The following is a 17,057-nucleotide window of genomic DNA, read 5'->3' on the forward strand; positions in this document are numbered from 1 at the left end:
CTCTGTCAGTTTAAATCTAGACTAAAGACTCATCTTTTTAATCTTGCATACACTACACCTCCATAATATTAATCCTCAGAGGATTTAGGCTGCATTATTTAGATCAACCGGAACCAGGAACACATCCAACAACAAATGATGTACTTGTTGCATCAAAGAGTGCAGAACAGTACTCTACTCTCAGCCAGTCTTGTCTCTTTGTTCCAAGGTTACCGCAGGATGCAGTTCATGCCCAGACCTGATGGCAGAGCTGAGAATGGGAAGCGGTGACCTGACAAGTGCTAAGAGGATAGAGCTGGATAAAGGACGCGACAACTTTGTTTTTTTCTACAACATTTCAAATGCTATTAGATTGTTAATGATAATCTTTAATTTTTATATTTTTATTAAGCCTTGTTGTGCAAGCACTGATGAGCTTGTGCAGAGGCAGCAGCTTTAGCCAGAGGGGAACTGGAATCCCCTGGTTGGGCCTGGGTTCCCCTGAGGTTTTTTTTCTCGATGGGAGTTTTGGGTTCCTCACCACCGTTTGCATATTGTTTTGCACTATCTGCCTGGCCGGGGGGGCTGCTTTAGAATTCATACTTGTATTAAATGTGTCTCATGTACAGCTGCTTTGTAACAATGAAAATTGTAAAAAGCGCTATATAAATAAAGTTGAGTTGAGTTGAGAAACATCTCCATTCGCTCACCAGACCTGTAGAAACATCTCCGCTCGATCAACTGACCTGTAGAAACATCCCCACTCTCACTAGACCTGTAGAAACATCTCAGCTCCCTCATCAGACCTGTAGAAACATCTCAGCTCGCTCACTCAACCTGCAGAAACATCTCCACTCGCTCACCAGACCTGTAGAAACATCTCCACTCGCTCACCAGACCTGTAGAAACATCTCCATTCGCTCACCAGACCTGTAGAAACATCTCCGCTCGATCAACTGACCTGTAGAAACATCCCCACTCTCACTAGACCTGTAAAAAACATCTCAGCTCCCTCAATAGACCTGTAGAACACCCCCCTTCTCACTAGATCAGTAAAACAAAAACCCACTCCCTGATAAGACCCACAAAAACATTGCCACTCACTCATAGACCTGCATAAAATTGCCAACTCACAGAAACATTCAAATTAAAAAGCCTGTAGGAAAATCTCACTTACCAGACTTATGAAGACCTCACAAATACATACAGGACCTGTAAATACATCCCAACTTTCTCATCAGAACTGTATTTACACCCCAACTTGTTCACCAGACCTGCAAAAGGATCTCTGCTCACTCAATAGACCTGTAGAAACATTTCACCTGTAAGAATATCCACATCACTCACTAGTCCTAGAAACACCCGCAGACCTATAGAAACAGAGTCGAGTGTCAAGCAATCACAAGTCAGAAGGAGCCACAAACATTAGCACTCCTCTCGACGACTAACCAAACTAGCAAACAAATGTTTCTTCTTGTTCTAATGGTGTTTTATGGCGGTTGGCAAACCAACTTTCGGTGCATTACCGCCACCAACTGGACTGGAGTGTGAAGCACTAATAAGCGTCTAGAAATTAACAACTTAAATAAACAATAAATGAGAGGAAAATAAAAACCTTTTATTTAAACATATTACTTTAAATTCTCCTGTCTACTCCTATAGCTTTAAAAATATTTCATAATAACACTATATATTTTATCTTGTTCTGCATGCATTTTCAATAGACTTTCCATATTAAATGATACAACACCCAATTTACTTACTTCCTTCATAAGTTATATTCTTTCCTTTACATATTTTATACATTTTATTAAAACATGTTCAATTGTTTCTGCCTGATCACAATAATTACATTTACCCGGCAAACGAACGTTTAAGTGATGAAGCACGTTTTAAAGCCCACGTTTTGCTCTCAATAACCAATCATTATCAGAAGCGTCCATTCAGCCAATGAGCTTTTAGAATCACTTCAGTGCGTCATCAGACCTGCTTGCTACAACGGGTGGATAGAAACTTTTAATTCAGCAGAAATATGGACATTATTGAAATAAACAGATTTGAAAACAAGTGAAAAGTAGATGTGTGTCACTGGTAAAGGATGTAATACAGGTAAGCGCATGTAATAAGAGAAGCACCCGCGATGTTTGATAAGTTTGATGAAAAGCGTAAAACTCCCTCACTAACGCCTCTGGGTTAAAGCTGTTATAATGTTTGTGAGTTTTCGCAGATGTTTAGTTTAAACCACCCTTTTTCTTAACACAGTCGTGTTTATGTTGCTCTTTGTCTGAAATTGCAGCATAAAGGTCGGTCAAAATTACACTCAAACATCAGATACACGAACTCACGATGTAGTGTCAGTAGGGTTTGTTAATCTAAACACAGTCACATTAAACATTACAAACGATACATTTAAACTTTTGACCTTTGAGGGTGGGGTTTAGTATTTTACAAAAGCCACGAGGTTAAAACTGCATAATTCTTCAGGGGAACAAAACCATGAAAAAATGAACTGGACATAATACAGCACAAGAAAATAATTGCCATCAACAACATTTTCACCAGGTGTATAGAGCCATTAAAGAAAAACACAAAATGTGGACAAAGAACTGAAACTATTACCTTGGGTACAATTGTTCCAATAAAAGTTACTTTATAAAAACAAATTAAACTGTTTTGACATAACATGAAAATACATTTAACAAATTGGTAATCGTAGCAAAAACTTTCTAAAAACATTTTTGTGGGCTAACATCGATGAAGTATTTTCTATAAGTCATCTACCAATGAAAGATCTGGTGATCTGGAAATCTGCTGTGTAAAAACTTCTTTAAATGTGTTATATATAAAGTATTTCTGTGACAAGGACCAAACAAAATTCCAACAAATTAAACAAAAGATTCGTTAAGGTATCGAAGCACCGTGGAGCGTCTATCGAATCACTACTGTAGACAAGCATTATTAACTACAGTTCCCAGAATTCCTAGCGCGGACTAACCCGGAAATGCCGTCGGTTATTCCAGATTGAAAGTGCTGTTGTAGAAAATGAGGTAAAACAACCTAAAATGTATGTAGAATTTGATGTAATAATATGACGTTTTATTTGTTGTGATTGTGTGTATTTTAAAACGGTTTCATTTTTGCTGTGTTGATGATTCAGCTCGTGTTGTTTCTGTTGTTGTTGTTGATGTGAAAGATCAACGCATTTAGATAATCATAAAAAACGATTGAAGTATGTATTTCACTAAACGTCTTAAATCGCTGTTCGAGATTAATTTCTCTGTAATGTTATTCTCTAAAAATACAACGTAATACATCTAACTTCTGTGTCGTTTAAGAATTTTTAATTTGTTGAAATGTCTCTAGTGTCAAATATGATCCCACACATACCATTAAATTGCGAAGAAAGTTTTTTGTTCTCTTGTGTTTCTTTCTGTATGATTTTTATAAATGTGAGCTAAAAGAGTGTGTTTGTGTGTGTGTGTGTCTATGTCTGTGTGTGTTGGTGTGTCGCACAAAATAGAGTGATAAAGATTCGCTTTACACAATAATATAAAATACCATAATAATACCAATCAACATTGGTGATGAGACAACTTGCATTACATTGTAGTACTGTGAGAATCTGGATTTCATCCTGTCCTCTACAAATATTGCATCTGTGTTTAATACAAAGTTCATATATCACATGTATTCATTCGTATTCATTCCTATTAATATTAGCTTCTATTCACATAAGATGTGCCTTACTTTCCTGTTGTTTAACCTCGGTGAAAGTTGTATCATATCTTATGCTGTCTTATGTTGATATAAGTATCTGTTGTTCTCCATCTCAAGGTTCCTAATGAACTCTAGGGACAATTGTTTTGTTATTGTAATATTAAATATGTAATCATATCTGATTGTTCAGGAGGAAAGACTAAACAGAAAGTCTGGTGATTTTCCACTTTTTTGGTGGTTTTATATGACGCCTCCTGATGCAAGCTTATAAGTATTAGTCCTTAAATAATAAACTTTGGACTCTGATTGAACAAGCACTTGTGTCTGTGTCAAACTTTGTCTCCAGATCTGAAACTCTGTGTGTTCCGGCGACTAGACTCTTCAACCGTAGAATATTGTTTAGACAAATGGACGTAAGAAGTTTACATTCTTTCAGTTGGGGACTCGTCTGAGGGGAGACTCTTCTCTCTTAGAACCAAAGAGAACAAAGACCTGTGGGGCGCACTGACGATCGGTCACAGACCTACATTAAAAGGGGTAAGTGTTTTTTCTACACAGTTCTTTATGACTTACAGAAATCTAACGCTTACCCTGTAGGATTCTTGTGTGTTTAAATTCATGTTAGTAGGAGTTGATTCTCCCATTGTTGTACCAGTGAGCCTGGCGACAGTAATTAATAAAATAATTATTATCGAATATGAATAGGTTTCAATTCATGTTATTGGGATTCGACTTCCCATTGTTGTGACAGCTAGGCTGGCGACAGTAATTAATAAAATAATTATTAACGAACGAATATGAATGGTTAATGCAGTCTTGATCACACTGTAATTTGGGATCGAAGTGTTAGTTTTGAGGAGGCTTTGTTACTCACAAAAAAAATCTGTTTAATGTTTATTCTAAAAGATAACATTCTTACAGTTAAAATTGAAAATATTATTGATATCACTGTTACTGCATGATATATTGAAATATTGTTATCAGGAAAAAGACGGTGAATTTAATATCACGGTTGGTCGATTGAACACGAGGAGTTTTCTTTGTTTTGTCTGTACTGTACTGTTTTATCACTGCCGGGTTTGAAGTGTAAAATGGGAAATTCTGTTTCGTGGCCACTGCCGGGCGAAATGCCAGACGCCTGTATGTACAGAAATAATCAAGGATTTTATACAGATCCATATGTTAGCAATCTTGCAGGATGGTCGGAGGGAATAAAACCGAAAATGTATATTCCCTATCCGAGGGAAGGGTCCTTTTCTGATGAGTGTATGTTATTGGCAAAGGGCATGCTGGGGAGACCCAATATATGATTATCCATACATGAGTAAAGCTTATGCAGTATGGAAAGACATGAAAAAGGTTTTGGGACCAGGGTCCGGAAAAAACAAAAATTGTTGGGTATGCAAATCAAAACCGGTGGCCATTAGAAAAGCCGCCGGGATACACTGCCCCTTGCCAAAAACAGACTTCTCCCTCTGCACCATCACTGTCGATAAAAGCAAAAGAGATGAAACCGGAAAACTAATTGATAAACCTAATGTAACTACAAACCCTCAAAATTCAATGGTTTGGGTAAGAGCTGGAAACACGCCAAATGATAGACCGTTAAATCACAAACAGCGATACGGGGGCAAACCCACATGCGTTGTTTGCGAAACTTTTACAGATGTTGAAATATTTTTTTACACAGATAAGAGTGTTCTTGATTTATTTCTAGGGAGTCAACAGGTCTTATCTTTTGAAACAGGCAGCAAGAGAGACTCAGCTGCTAAATTGTTTGTGCGTTTTAAGAAAGCATGGATTGAAGATTCTAAATTGCCATTAAATAACGACATAATGCCTCTGTTTTTTAGCTGTTATATAACATGAATCATAAACAAGCGCAATTGATCAGAATAACGATTTCAAACTTGCATGATATGACTTTAGAGAATGCCATGTTTATAGGCTATCCAGAAAAAAGGAACATTGAACAAACGTCTGTAAATCGCAATTGCCGCATCCTAGCCAAAGGAAGAAGTCAGAAATAATCTGCTTTCATTGCGAAGGAGGGGCCATTACAAACGAGAGTGCAGACAGTTGCACAAGTTTCGCACACACACACCACAGAGCAGACATGAGAACACGGGTGCTTCATATGCCTCTGGTGGCAGCATGCCAATAGGAGTGGACACCATGATTAACCCTTTGTTATGGTCTCAGTTCAGGGATGACACTGGGTTCATTGACATGGAACCTTATAGGGCTAAACTTAAAAACAAACAAACCTGTCTACATTAAACAATACCCTTTGTCTAAACATAAGGAGCAAGGCATTCAACATTTGATTGAAAATTTTGTCAAGCAGGGTGTCCTCGAACAAACACATTCACCATATAACACACCAATTGATCCTGTTATGAAAGCTGATGGGAAAACCTGGAGATTAACTCAAGATTTAAGAGCAGTTAATCAGTTAATCATACCACTCGCACCAATTGTGCCTGATGTTTTGACTGTTATGAATTCAGTGCCACATTCGCACAAGTATTTTACAGTCATTGATTTGTGTTCAGCCTTTTTCTCTGTACCTGTACACCCAGATACTCAGCCTTTGTTAATATTTACATTTAAGGGGCAGCAATATTCGTGGAAACGCCTTGCTCAGGGCTATGTAGACTCACCCGCTGTCTTTTCTGCAGCAGTGCACAGAACTTTGGCCAAAATGATTGATCTGCCTTCATCAGTTTGTGTTCTTGAGTTTGCAGATGACATCCTCGTGTCGGGGGAGACGGAGGAAGACTGTGTAAAAGCATCTGTGATAGTTTGCAATGTACTTGCTGAAACAGGTTTTAAAGCCTCGAAAGAGCACGATAGGCACCTGAGGGGTCTGATAGATCACAAAGCTCCGCCAAACACAGCATTGGAGTGGACTGCGGAAGCAGATGAACATTTCAATGCCTCGAAAGCAGCCATCACAACCCCACCAGCATTGGACCTGCCGGACTACACCAAGCCTTTTCACTTGCATGTTAGGGAGACAGTGGGTGCAGCTCTAGGGGTCCTGTTGCAACTTCATGGCTCAACATATAGGCCAGTTGCATGTCTTCGTGCTGTGGCTGCAGCTGCTCTGATTGTACAGATGGCTGAGAAAACTGTGCTGTCACACCCTTTAATATTATATGCATCCCATCAGGTAGGAGCAATTTTACACAACATACAAACACAACACATGACAGCGCAACGACGCTCAGGTTACGTGGCTACTCTGCTGGCAATGAAAAAACTTAGCATTCAAACTACAGCAAACATTAATCCTGCTTTGCTGGGTATTTTGGGTATGGTAGACATGGCAGATTTTAATGTTGAACATGACTGCATCTTTGAACTGACCACCTCTTACTCTTCTAGGTTCGATCTGTTGGATACGCACCTAGATGGGGGAGAACATATTTATGTTGATGGGTCTTGTTCAAAGCCCTCTGACGGTGTCTACCTTTGTGGCTATGCTGTGGTTTCCGATTCAGGAGAGGTAAAATAAGCTTTCGCTCTAGATTACAATTCGGCTCAAACTGCAGAGTTGATAGCATTAATACGGGCCTGTGAGCTAATGACAGGAAAGAGAGTAACAATTTAGTTCTTCACCATTATGCCAGAATGTGGGAAGCGAGAAGTTTTAAAACTGCTGATGGAAAGCCAATAGTGAAGAATTTCTTCGTTTATATTGCTAGTTCGGGTAGGCTGATGGCTAAAAGTTGCTTGTAAGGACAACAATGTCTCAATCCAGTGATTTCCAAATCTTGTTTATTGATGCATAAACCTTGTGTGTGGTTCTGTAACATATAAATATAAAACAAACATGAAATATAGAAAAATATCACAAACAAATCAACTAGTAAATACTTTAAACTACTATAAATACTATAGATTAACAAACAAGCAACAACTCTGAACGCTTATATACATGCGCTGCCCACGTGCAAGCGGCTGCTTCTCCACGTGCGCAGGTGCTAATTTAGCCAATAGCTCTGAACACTTATGCTATTACGCTATACTACTACCGAGTGGTTGTGCCAAGAAAAGACATACTTAAATATACACATATTTATACATACACACTTAACATGAATGTTAACTACCTAATATTTGACAGTCAATGGCGCAATCACGTAACGGTATTAAAGTAAACATATGAATATGATAGCACCGAATGCAACAATTACATGCAAACAACCAAACAGATAAAGGTATGCATAATTCGGGTACTTACATTATGATGCACGCACACATATGCAAACAATGTACACTTTGAAAATTAGATCCACCTATTTCTTATCTAAGCTTTACAGAGCACAGCTGAACTCTGTACTACCGTTCACTTTCTTCCCGCTCCGTTACCTGAAAACCGCGGCACAAACTTTGGTACAGTCCATTTCAGTTCAAAGGATAGGGGTGATCGGGAGAGTCCATGTTTTAGGGGGAATACTTTCTACAGCCGCCCCCAAATTCAGTGTGAATTTGATCCATTATTCGGTTTTGTAGGGCAGAATAAGGGTTTACAGCTAATCCAACAGAGGGGGCAGACATACAATTTTGGCAACAGGTCGAATGTACCTTTTGTCCTTCACCTGAATCTCTGCTGATCTGATTCTCTTGTCAGTCCCCGGAAAGACATTAACAACCTTGCCCACTGGCCACAAGGCACGTGGTAGTTGCTGGTCTACAATCACAACAGCATCGCCAATCTGCAGATCAATTCCTTCGGTTTTCCATTTCTGTCTAATCTGAAGGTTTGGTAAGTAGTAACGGATAAAGTGCTTCCAGAAGTGGTCAGCTAAGAGTTGACTATGCTTCCATCTCCTACGGCTCAAGAGATCGGAATTGTGGTACATGACTTGAGGTAATGAGGCATCTCGCCGTCCCATCAACAAGATGTTTGGAGTAACTGGGTCGGGATCAGCGATGTCTGAAGAGGTGTAAGCGATGGGTTTGGAGTTGAGAATACCTTCTATTTCTATAAGGACTGTTCTCAGTACTTCTTCAGTGACCGTCTGGGCGCCAAGTGTAACTTGAAGTGCAGCTTTTAACGAACGGATCTCTCTCTCCCAGCATCCACCGAAATGGGGTGCACTGGGTGGATTGAAGAGAAATCTTATCTGTTGGTTGGCTAGATTGGCTTGTAACTCAGGATGAAGAGCCATAAAGGATTCCCTTAATTCCCTTTCTCCTCCTTTGAAATTGCTACCCTGGTCTGCCAGGAGTTCAAATGGTTTGCCACGTCTGGAAATGAATCTTTGTAGAGCCATTAAGAAGGAATCCGTGTCCATACTGGTAAGTATGTCAATGTGGGCTGCACGTGTGGTCATGCATTTAAAGATGATTCCCCATCTCTTTTCGTTCCTACGTCCCACCTTTATGGTGTAGGGTCCAAAACAGTCAACGCCTGTTGAGTGGAAGACTGGTTGATGGATTCTAAGCCTGGCGGGGGGAAGGTCCGCCATTCTGGGTGGGTGTGGTTGTCCTCGCCACCGTTGACACTCTGTGCATTGTCGTTGGTGACTTTTGACCGCTGCCCGTCCCCGTAGCACCCAGTACTTTCTCCGAAGCTCAGCAAACACCCTTTCTGTCCCTGGGTGATGCAACTGGTGATCATAATCTTTGATTATCAGCCTGGTAACGGGGTGATGCGGGTCAAATACAATAGGATGTATAGCATCTTCCTCTAGCTCACTGCATTGACGAAGGCGGCCACCAACTCGAATGAGTTTCAAAATGGTGTCGAATTCGGGTGCTAAACCAAGCAATCTGCTGTGTTTTGGTAGGGGTTTATTGGTTCTTAAGGACAGTAGTTCCTCTGCAAAGCAGTCGGTTTGGACTTGGTGCAGGGCTGCCAACGCGGCTTCTTTGTAGTCTTCTGCTGTTGGTGTGTTATCATGCTGAATGTAGGCTTTCAGCAGATCTGCAAAGTTTGTGTACTGCAGCGGGTCTTGGGTGGGCGGAGAGGAGGCTGTTAAACCACAAAAGGCTGACTTTCTCGTCTCATTGTCGTGGTCAGTGGTTGCTAGTGACAGCATCTCTGGCCACCTATCTGAAGTTTGGCTGAGAAATTCTGGTCCGTTGTGCCATCTGCTTTCGCCTCTTATGTCAAGGATGCATTTTCCCCTTGTGATGTCGTCAGCCGGGTTGTCCTGTGATGGCACATATCTCCAGGTATCAGTCTCTGTGAGCTCCTGTATTTCAGCCACTCTGGTACCCACAAACACCTTGAATCTACATGACTGAGACAGTAGCCAATTGAGCACAGTCGTGGAGTCGGACCACAGAGTGATGCTATAGATGGGTAACGTGAGCTCTGTCCTCAAAACCTTTGCAAGCTGTGCACCGGTCAGTGCAGCACATAACTCCAAGCGAGGGATGCTTTGCTGCTTTTTAGGAGCTACCCGGGATCTGGCAGTTATGAAAGCTACTTCCACTCTACCCTCTGGATTTTCAGTTCGCAAATATGCTACTGAACCGTAGGCTTGTTCAGAAGCATCGCAGAAAACATGTACTTGCCTTAGATTGGTGGAGTGATCCAGCTCTTTGCTTGTGTAACATCTTGGCCAGCTGATGCACTTTAGGTGTTCTAGCTCGCTTTCCCAGGCTTTCCATGAGCTTAACAGTTCCTCAGGTAATCGAGGGTCATCCCATTCTCTTTTCTTGTCCCATAACCACTGGACGATCACTTTAGCACGAGTTGTGAATGGCACAATGTAGCCAATGGGGTCATACTACCTGGCTAGGACATGATATATGCTTCGCATAGTCGGCAGTGTATTGTCTGTGTAGCGTGGTTTATAGGAGAGGGTGTCAGATAGGCAGTGCCAGTGTAAACCGAGAGTTGACTCCTGAGCGCTTTGATTACCTTCGCTGAGCCATTGGATGTTGCTTTGAGACTTGGCCTCGGTTGGCAAGTGACTGATGACAGATGGATCATTGCTCGCCCATTGTCTTAGGTCGAAGCCTCCAGAGCTTAAGAGGCTACGGAGTCTGTTGACATTGTCTCTTGCCATTTCGCTTGAGGTAAAACTTTGAAAGCAGTTGTCAACATAGAATGCTTTTTCCACGGAGAAAGGTGCGTCCATGGACTCAGTGTTTTCCTGAATATGTTTCTGTAGAGCAAATGTAGCACAGCAGGGGCTACATGTGGTTCCAAAGGGAAGCACCTGCCATTCGAATATCTCTGGTGGTTTATCCTTCTGTAAGTCTCGCCATAAGAATCGCAGCAGAGGTTTGTCTTCAGGCAGAAGGCGCACCTGATGGAACATACCACGAATATCACTGCTAACTGCAATGGAATGTTCTCTGAAGGGTAGTAGAACTGCCAGGAGAGAGGGGCTGAGTGTTGGACCAGGTAGCAAGAACTCATTCAAGTTGTGGCCTTTGTATGTGAATGAGCAGTTAAACACGACCCTGTTTTTACCGTTATGCTCTACCATATGATGTGGTATGTACCAGGTTTCTTCTGATTCTTTCTCTTGTTCAAGGGTGAGTTTTGTGATGTAGCCAGCTTCTTGTAGCCTGTTCATCTCTTCCTGGTATGATGCTGCTTGCTCAGGTTTTCTTTCAAGACGATTTTCAATACCCCTTAACTGTGGCAGCACAGATTCTTTTGGTGCGTGAAGGCGTGGCATATCCTTCGCCCAGAGTAGAGGGGTTGCATAGCGCAGAATTCCGTCAACTTCCACTTTCACCGTTTTCTCTTGGAGAAGCTGGATGGACTCCTGGTATTGTCGTGACCTTGTCAGCACTTTCTCACTCTGATATGGGAGGATGTCTATTTTCCATAGTTTCTTCACATCAACATACAGGCTGTCAATGGTTCGCAGACTGGTGAATAAGCACTGCTGAGGGGAAAGTCTAGTGGTTATATCCTGTGCTGGACCTTGTAGTGTCCATCCCAGACAAGTTCTCACAGCAGCTGGGCCCCCAGGTGGGCCTAGTCGGACGGGTTCGATGGGCGTTATGAGGTGAGGGCAGTCCGAGCCAATAAGAGTCATCGGTTTAACTTTGTGAAAGTTCTGAAGTGGCAAGCCCGCAAGGTGCTTGTACCTTCTTTGGAGTACCTGAACTGGGTGTGTATGTTCTGATAAACCCAGGCTGTTAGCTGTGAATGCACTCCCTATCTTGAACACCTTACGAGGGTTATCCATTGAAGACACTGTGAAGGTCACGGCCGCCCCGTGAATGGTCTGCGTCTCTTGCCTGACCGTGCGTAGTGCCAATTCCTCTGGTTGTCCTTTTAGTTTCAACTTCTGAACCGCATCGCTAAGAATGATGGTCCGCTCTGACCCGTCATCAAGGACAGCATATGCCTCCAAAGCTTTGTTTCCATTTCTGAGTAGAGCTTTGGTCACTTTCAACAGAATCTTATTGTCGCAGGTGGGACGATCAACATATAGTACCGCACTGGCTGTAACAGATTCTTCCATTGCTCTGCTTTGATCGTTCACCTCATGCAGTGCTACCAGGTGCTTTCTGTTACAGGTTTGACATAGAGCTTTCAGGGTGCAGTTGGCTGCCTGATGTCCACGTCCACAGCGCCATCATCTGTTTTGGCTTTTAATCCAGTTGACCTTCTGTTCTTTGGTGAGTGGCTTAAAGTTCTCACAGTTGTTCAAGAAATGTCTGTTGCTGTCACAGTATGGACAGTAAGCATTTACCCGCTCTCCTTTAGCGGCTGCTGGTTTCTGTTGATAAGCTGGCAATACTGAAGTGGCCTTTGATTTCTCGGTTCCCAGGAAGACGGCAGTGGGTTTTCGAGTTTGTTTGAAATCTCTCCTCATTTCCTTTCTCTGGTCTGACGACACTTGTTTGCTCTGAGGGGTGTACTCAGTGTGGTCTCCCTGGACCTGGAGCTCATATTCAAGCCATTCTGCAAAGTCCAGCAATGTAGGGATGGTAACACCAAGAGGGTGTATGTACCTCTTAAAACTAGATCGGAGGTCATATGGTAATTTGCTTACAAGTCTGGAAACATGTGACCCACACTCCAGCTCAGTCATTCCTTTCTGGCCTAACTGTTCCAGCATACTGACCAAGGAGCGTACATGGAGCCCAAAAAGACGGAATGCCTTTACATCTCCACTACAAATGCCAGGTCCATCCATCAGATCCGCAATACGTTGTAAAGCCAACTGGTGGGGTTGCCCGTACATTTTGATGAGTGCTCTCATGGTGTATGTGAATGGAAGCCTTGAGTTACTGTACGAGTCAGACACAAGAAGTGCTTCCTCAAGCCTTAGGTGGTCAGTAAGGATCTGGAATTTGAAATGCTCTGTAGCATCCTCAGGCAGGATGTTCTCTAAAGCTATCCTCAGTCTTGAGAATTCTCTAGGATCAGGGGACGTTAGGAAGGGAATACTTGGAGCAGGCCCTCTGTAGGTTTTCTCCTGAGCGAGTAAAGGCGGGTAGTACGCTTGTCGTTGATCCAGCGGTATCTGCTTGTGTACTGAGGCCTCAATCTGCTGAGATGGGAGGCCGTGGGAGAATGGAGGGTACTTGGACTGCAGTGAGTTGCTGTGACGTGCTTGTGGCGTTACCGTCTCGTAAGTGAAGGAAGGAATGTCCATTCTCCTGAATTGCTCGGTTCTCTGGTGGTCGCAGTTCTCTCATGGCAGTAGGTGGTGGCACTCTAACCCGGGGAGCTGGCGTGGGACGGTAAATTGCGAGAACTTCAGTGTTCACCACTGGAGTACTGGTTTCTGAGAGCCACCTAGTTGTGACTGCAGGTTTAGATCGATCTCCCCGTCCTCCTTTAAGCCTTTGTAGATCATAATGCAGCATGGCGTTCTGTTGCCTCATCTTCTGTAGGGTTGAGATGATCTCTGGGAGCTGACTGGTTTGTCGGCACAATTCTGCATTTTCTTGTTGCACCTCCTGCAGCATAGATTCAAGCTCTATTTGCTGTTCTCGTCTCTTAGATGTATTCTGCCATTCATCTCTTAAAAGCCATTGCTCATGAATCTTGCTCCGAATCTTGACTGACAGGAGAAGTCGATCTAGTAGGCCCTTCAGTGCTTGGGGACCGCGGTCTGCTTTGTTGGAGGGTAGGGAGTAGCTGTCGATGCGCCACTGTCGCACCAAGTTCGTAATCAGCCAGATGAGCTGGGGGCTGAACACGTCATTGTGGACGCACAACAGGTGGTTCTTTCTCTGGTTGAGACATCTCTTTAGCAAATCAGCATCCGGCTCGAAGGACCATGAAGAATTTCTTCGTTTATATTGCTAGTTCGGGTAGGCTGAAGGCTAAAAGTTGCTTGTAAGGACAACAATGTCTCAATCCAGTGATTTCCAAATCTTGTTTGTTGATGCATAAACCTTGTGTGTGGTTCTGTAACATATAAATATAAAACAAACATGAAATATAGAAAAATATCACAAACAAATCAACTAGTAAATACTTTAAACTACTATAAATACTATAGATTAACAAACAAGCAACAACTCTGAACGCTTATATACATGCACTGCCCACGTGCAAGCGGCTGCTTCTCCACGTGCGCAGGTGCTAATTTAGCCAATAGCTCTGAACACTTATGCTATTACGCTATACTACTGCCGAGTGGTTGTGCCAAGAAAAGACATACTTAAATATACACATATTTATACATACACACTTAACATGAATGTTAACTACCTAATATTTGACAGTCAATGGCGCAATCACGTAACGGTATTAAAGTAAACATATGAATATGATAGCACCGAATGCAACAATTACATGCAAACAACCAAACAGATAAAGGTATGCATAATTCGGGTACTTACATTATGATGCACGCACACATATGCAAACAATGTACACTTTGAAAATTAGATCCACCTATTTCTTATCTAAGCTTTACAGAGCACAGCTGAACTCTGTACTACCGTTCACTTTCTTCCCGCTCCGTTACCTGAAAACCGCGGCACAAACTTTGGTACAGTCCATTTCAGTTCAAAGGATAGGGGTGATCGGGAGAGTCCATGTTTTAGGGGGAATACTTTCTACAAATAGCACATACAAATCTGATAGGAAAGTTAACTGAAGCAGTTCAGCTTCCGCTCGAAGTGGCCATAGTAAAGGTCAAGGGTCACGCTTCGGGGGAGATGATAGATGAACCGGGTAGAATAGCACTACCGGAACTAGGGAACTAACCCTAACCCTATCCTAATTAGACATTACCATGGGTTATCTCACACCAGTTGTGCAAAAGTAGTTCAAGCAATTAATCAATTGTATAATATAGCCGATGTTCATAAAACAGCAAAGCTTGTTTTGGATGCAGGCTTAACATGTGCTCAGGTAAATGCGCACAAATCAGCTAAGCACAATGCATTGACACATCCGGAAGCTCCTTTTCAACATCTACAAATTGATTTTACGCACATGCCGCCGATAGGTAATCTGAAATATCTTTTGGTAATCATTGATCAATTCTCAAAGTGGCCTGAAGCGACGGGGTTCACTTCAAAAGTAACACAGCTCTTATCAAAAGCGTTGTCTATTGATTGGCATTTTAATATCCCGTACCATCCGTAAAGTGCAGCAGTCGTGAATCGAACACTGAAAACACGACTAACAAAAGCTGTACTCGATACAGGTAGAAAGTGGGTTGATTTATTGCCTGCAGTCTTGGCAGAAATAAGAGTGACCCCATCTTCCACGACAAAATTATCACCGTTCAAGGTACTAATGGGTAGACTTAATGGGTAGACCTTTCCCTACCCCATGGGTCAAAGGCCGGTTCTGGTATTTCTTCTTTAGGTGATCTGAAGGTGGACCAGGAGAACTACGTGACTTCCCTAGTCGAAAAGTTAAATTCTATATGTGCTGATGTTTCTTTGTGCCTTGCTCTTCCCTCGGAAAAGTCTACTCATAACTTTGTTCCAGGACAAAAAGTCTTTGTGAGGAATCTGAAGCCAACAAAGGTTGGATAACCAAAGTACCACGGACCAGCAACTGTGATTGCCGTAACACGGACAGGAGTTCTGACGGACTACCAGCCACAGTGGATACACGCTTCCAGACTGAAGTTGTGTTCTTCAGGAGAGCAGGCAAGCTCCAATTTAACATAGAATCTCAACAGGGGATTCACCTTACTACACCTCAGGGTGGAGAAAGCACTGACTAAGCTGAGGAAAGAACTACCTTTCGTGAGGTGGGGGCCACCCAAAGCAAGAAGATAGAAGGCCCATTGAACCAACAGTGCTGACTCTGTAGCTTCCCCTGAGGTGCATTGAGGGCCAAATTCTATTCTAAAAAGGAAAAAGGGAAAAATTGTTATCCTAAGTGCAAATTTCCCATGGAATTCTTAAATATCAATTCCTATACTGCGTGCACACTTACAGAAGCCCTTATTGTGTTTGGCCCAGATATTCTTAAATGATAGAACCTAACAGGCCATGGCACCCGTTCAGGTGGACTGCGTGGAACAACGATTATTCTAATCCTAATAAGTATAATAATCATTTGTATAATCCTAAATTAAGAACTAAAATTAGAGAGAAATGAACAGTTTACAACAGACATGATTTTAAATGATGATGGTAACTGCGATGCCAAAACAAATGTCTCTAATAGTACAAATGACTCTGAATATTCAAGAAGGAAAACCACACAAAAATACGCGAATGCAACTATCCTTTTATTAAAGATTTTGTATTAACACCTTGTTCTTTAAAGGGACACAGGACTGGTTGTAAAACCGTTGGTCTGAAAGTGGCCATTGTGAGAATCTGGATTTCGTCCTGTACTCTACAAATATTGCATCTGTGTTTAATACAAAGTTCATATATCATATGTATTCATTCATATTCATTCCTATTAATATTAGCTTCTATTCACATAAGATGTGCCTTACTTTCCTGTTGTTTAACCTCGGTGAAAGTTGTATCATATCTTATGCTGTCTTATGTTGATATAAGTATCTGTTGTTCTCCATCTCAAGGTTCCTAATGAACCCTAGGGACAATTGTTTTGTTATTGTAATATTAAATACGTGATCATATCTGATTGTTCAGGAGGAAAGACTAAACAGAAAGTCTGGTGATTTTCCAATGTTTTGGTGGTTTTATAGGACGCCTCCTGATGCAAGCTTATAAGTATTAGTCCTTAAATAATAAACTTTGGACTCTGATTGAACAAGCACCTGGTGTCTGTGTCAAACTTTGTCTCCAGGCCTGAAACTCTGTGTGTTCCGTCGACTAGACTCTTCAACCGTATAATATTGTTTAGATAAGGGGACATAAGAAGTTTACATTCTTTCAAGTACATTAAAATATGGTTAGGGTCAGGGTGTTCTTTCGTATGGTGAGAATATTATTTCCAATCGGTTTCTGAGATACGTGTGTGTAAAGCG

General features: G+C 41.9%; 1 protein-coding gene across 7 annotated transcripts in view; it reads left to right on the top strand.

The window, feature by feature from the left end:
• The first annotated feature begins 2,963 nt into the window (after positions 1-2,963).
• scara5 (scavenger receptor class A, member 5 (putative)) overlaps positions 2,964-17,057 on the top strand; it is a 53,017-nt gene continuing 38,923 nt past the window's right edge. For 3 of the 7 annotated variants that reach the window (XM_056763615.1, XM_056763621.1, XM_056763617.1), the window contains exons 1-3: positions 2,964-3,026; positions 4,043-4,233; positions 7,087-7,207. Coding sequence is in view for 1 of the 7 variants with exons in the window: in XM_056763622.1 (XP_056619600.1) it covers positions 5,906-7,207; positions 15,590-15,607 (1,320 nt within the window). In the remaining 6 variants the exon portion in view is untranslated. The other 4 variants (XM_056763619.1, XM_056763620.1, XM_056763616.1 and 1 more) reach the window with 3 other exon arrangements.

Source organism: Triplophysa dalaica, chromosome 13, assembly GCF_015846415.1.
Source record: "Triplophysa dalaica isolate WHDGS20190420 chromosome 13, ASM1584641v1, whole genome shotgun sequence".
Classification (NCBI taxonomy): Eukaryota; Metazoa; Chordata; class Actinopteri; order Cypriniformes; family Nemacheilidae; genus Triplophysa; species Triplophysa dalaica.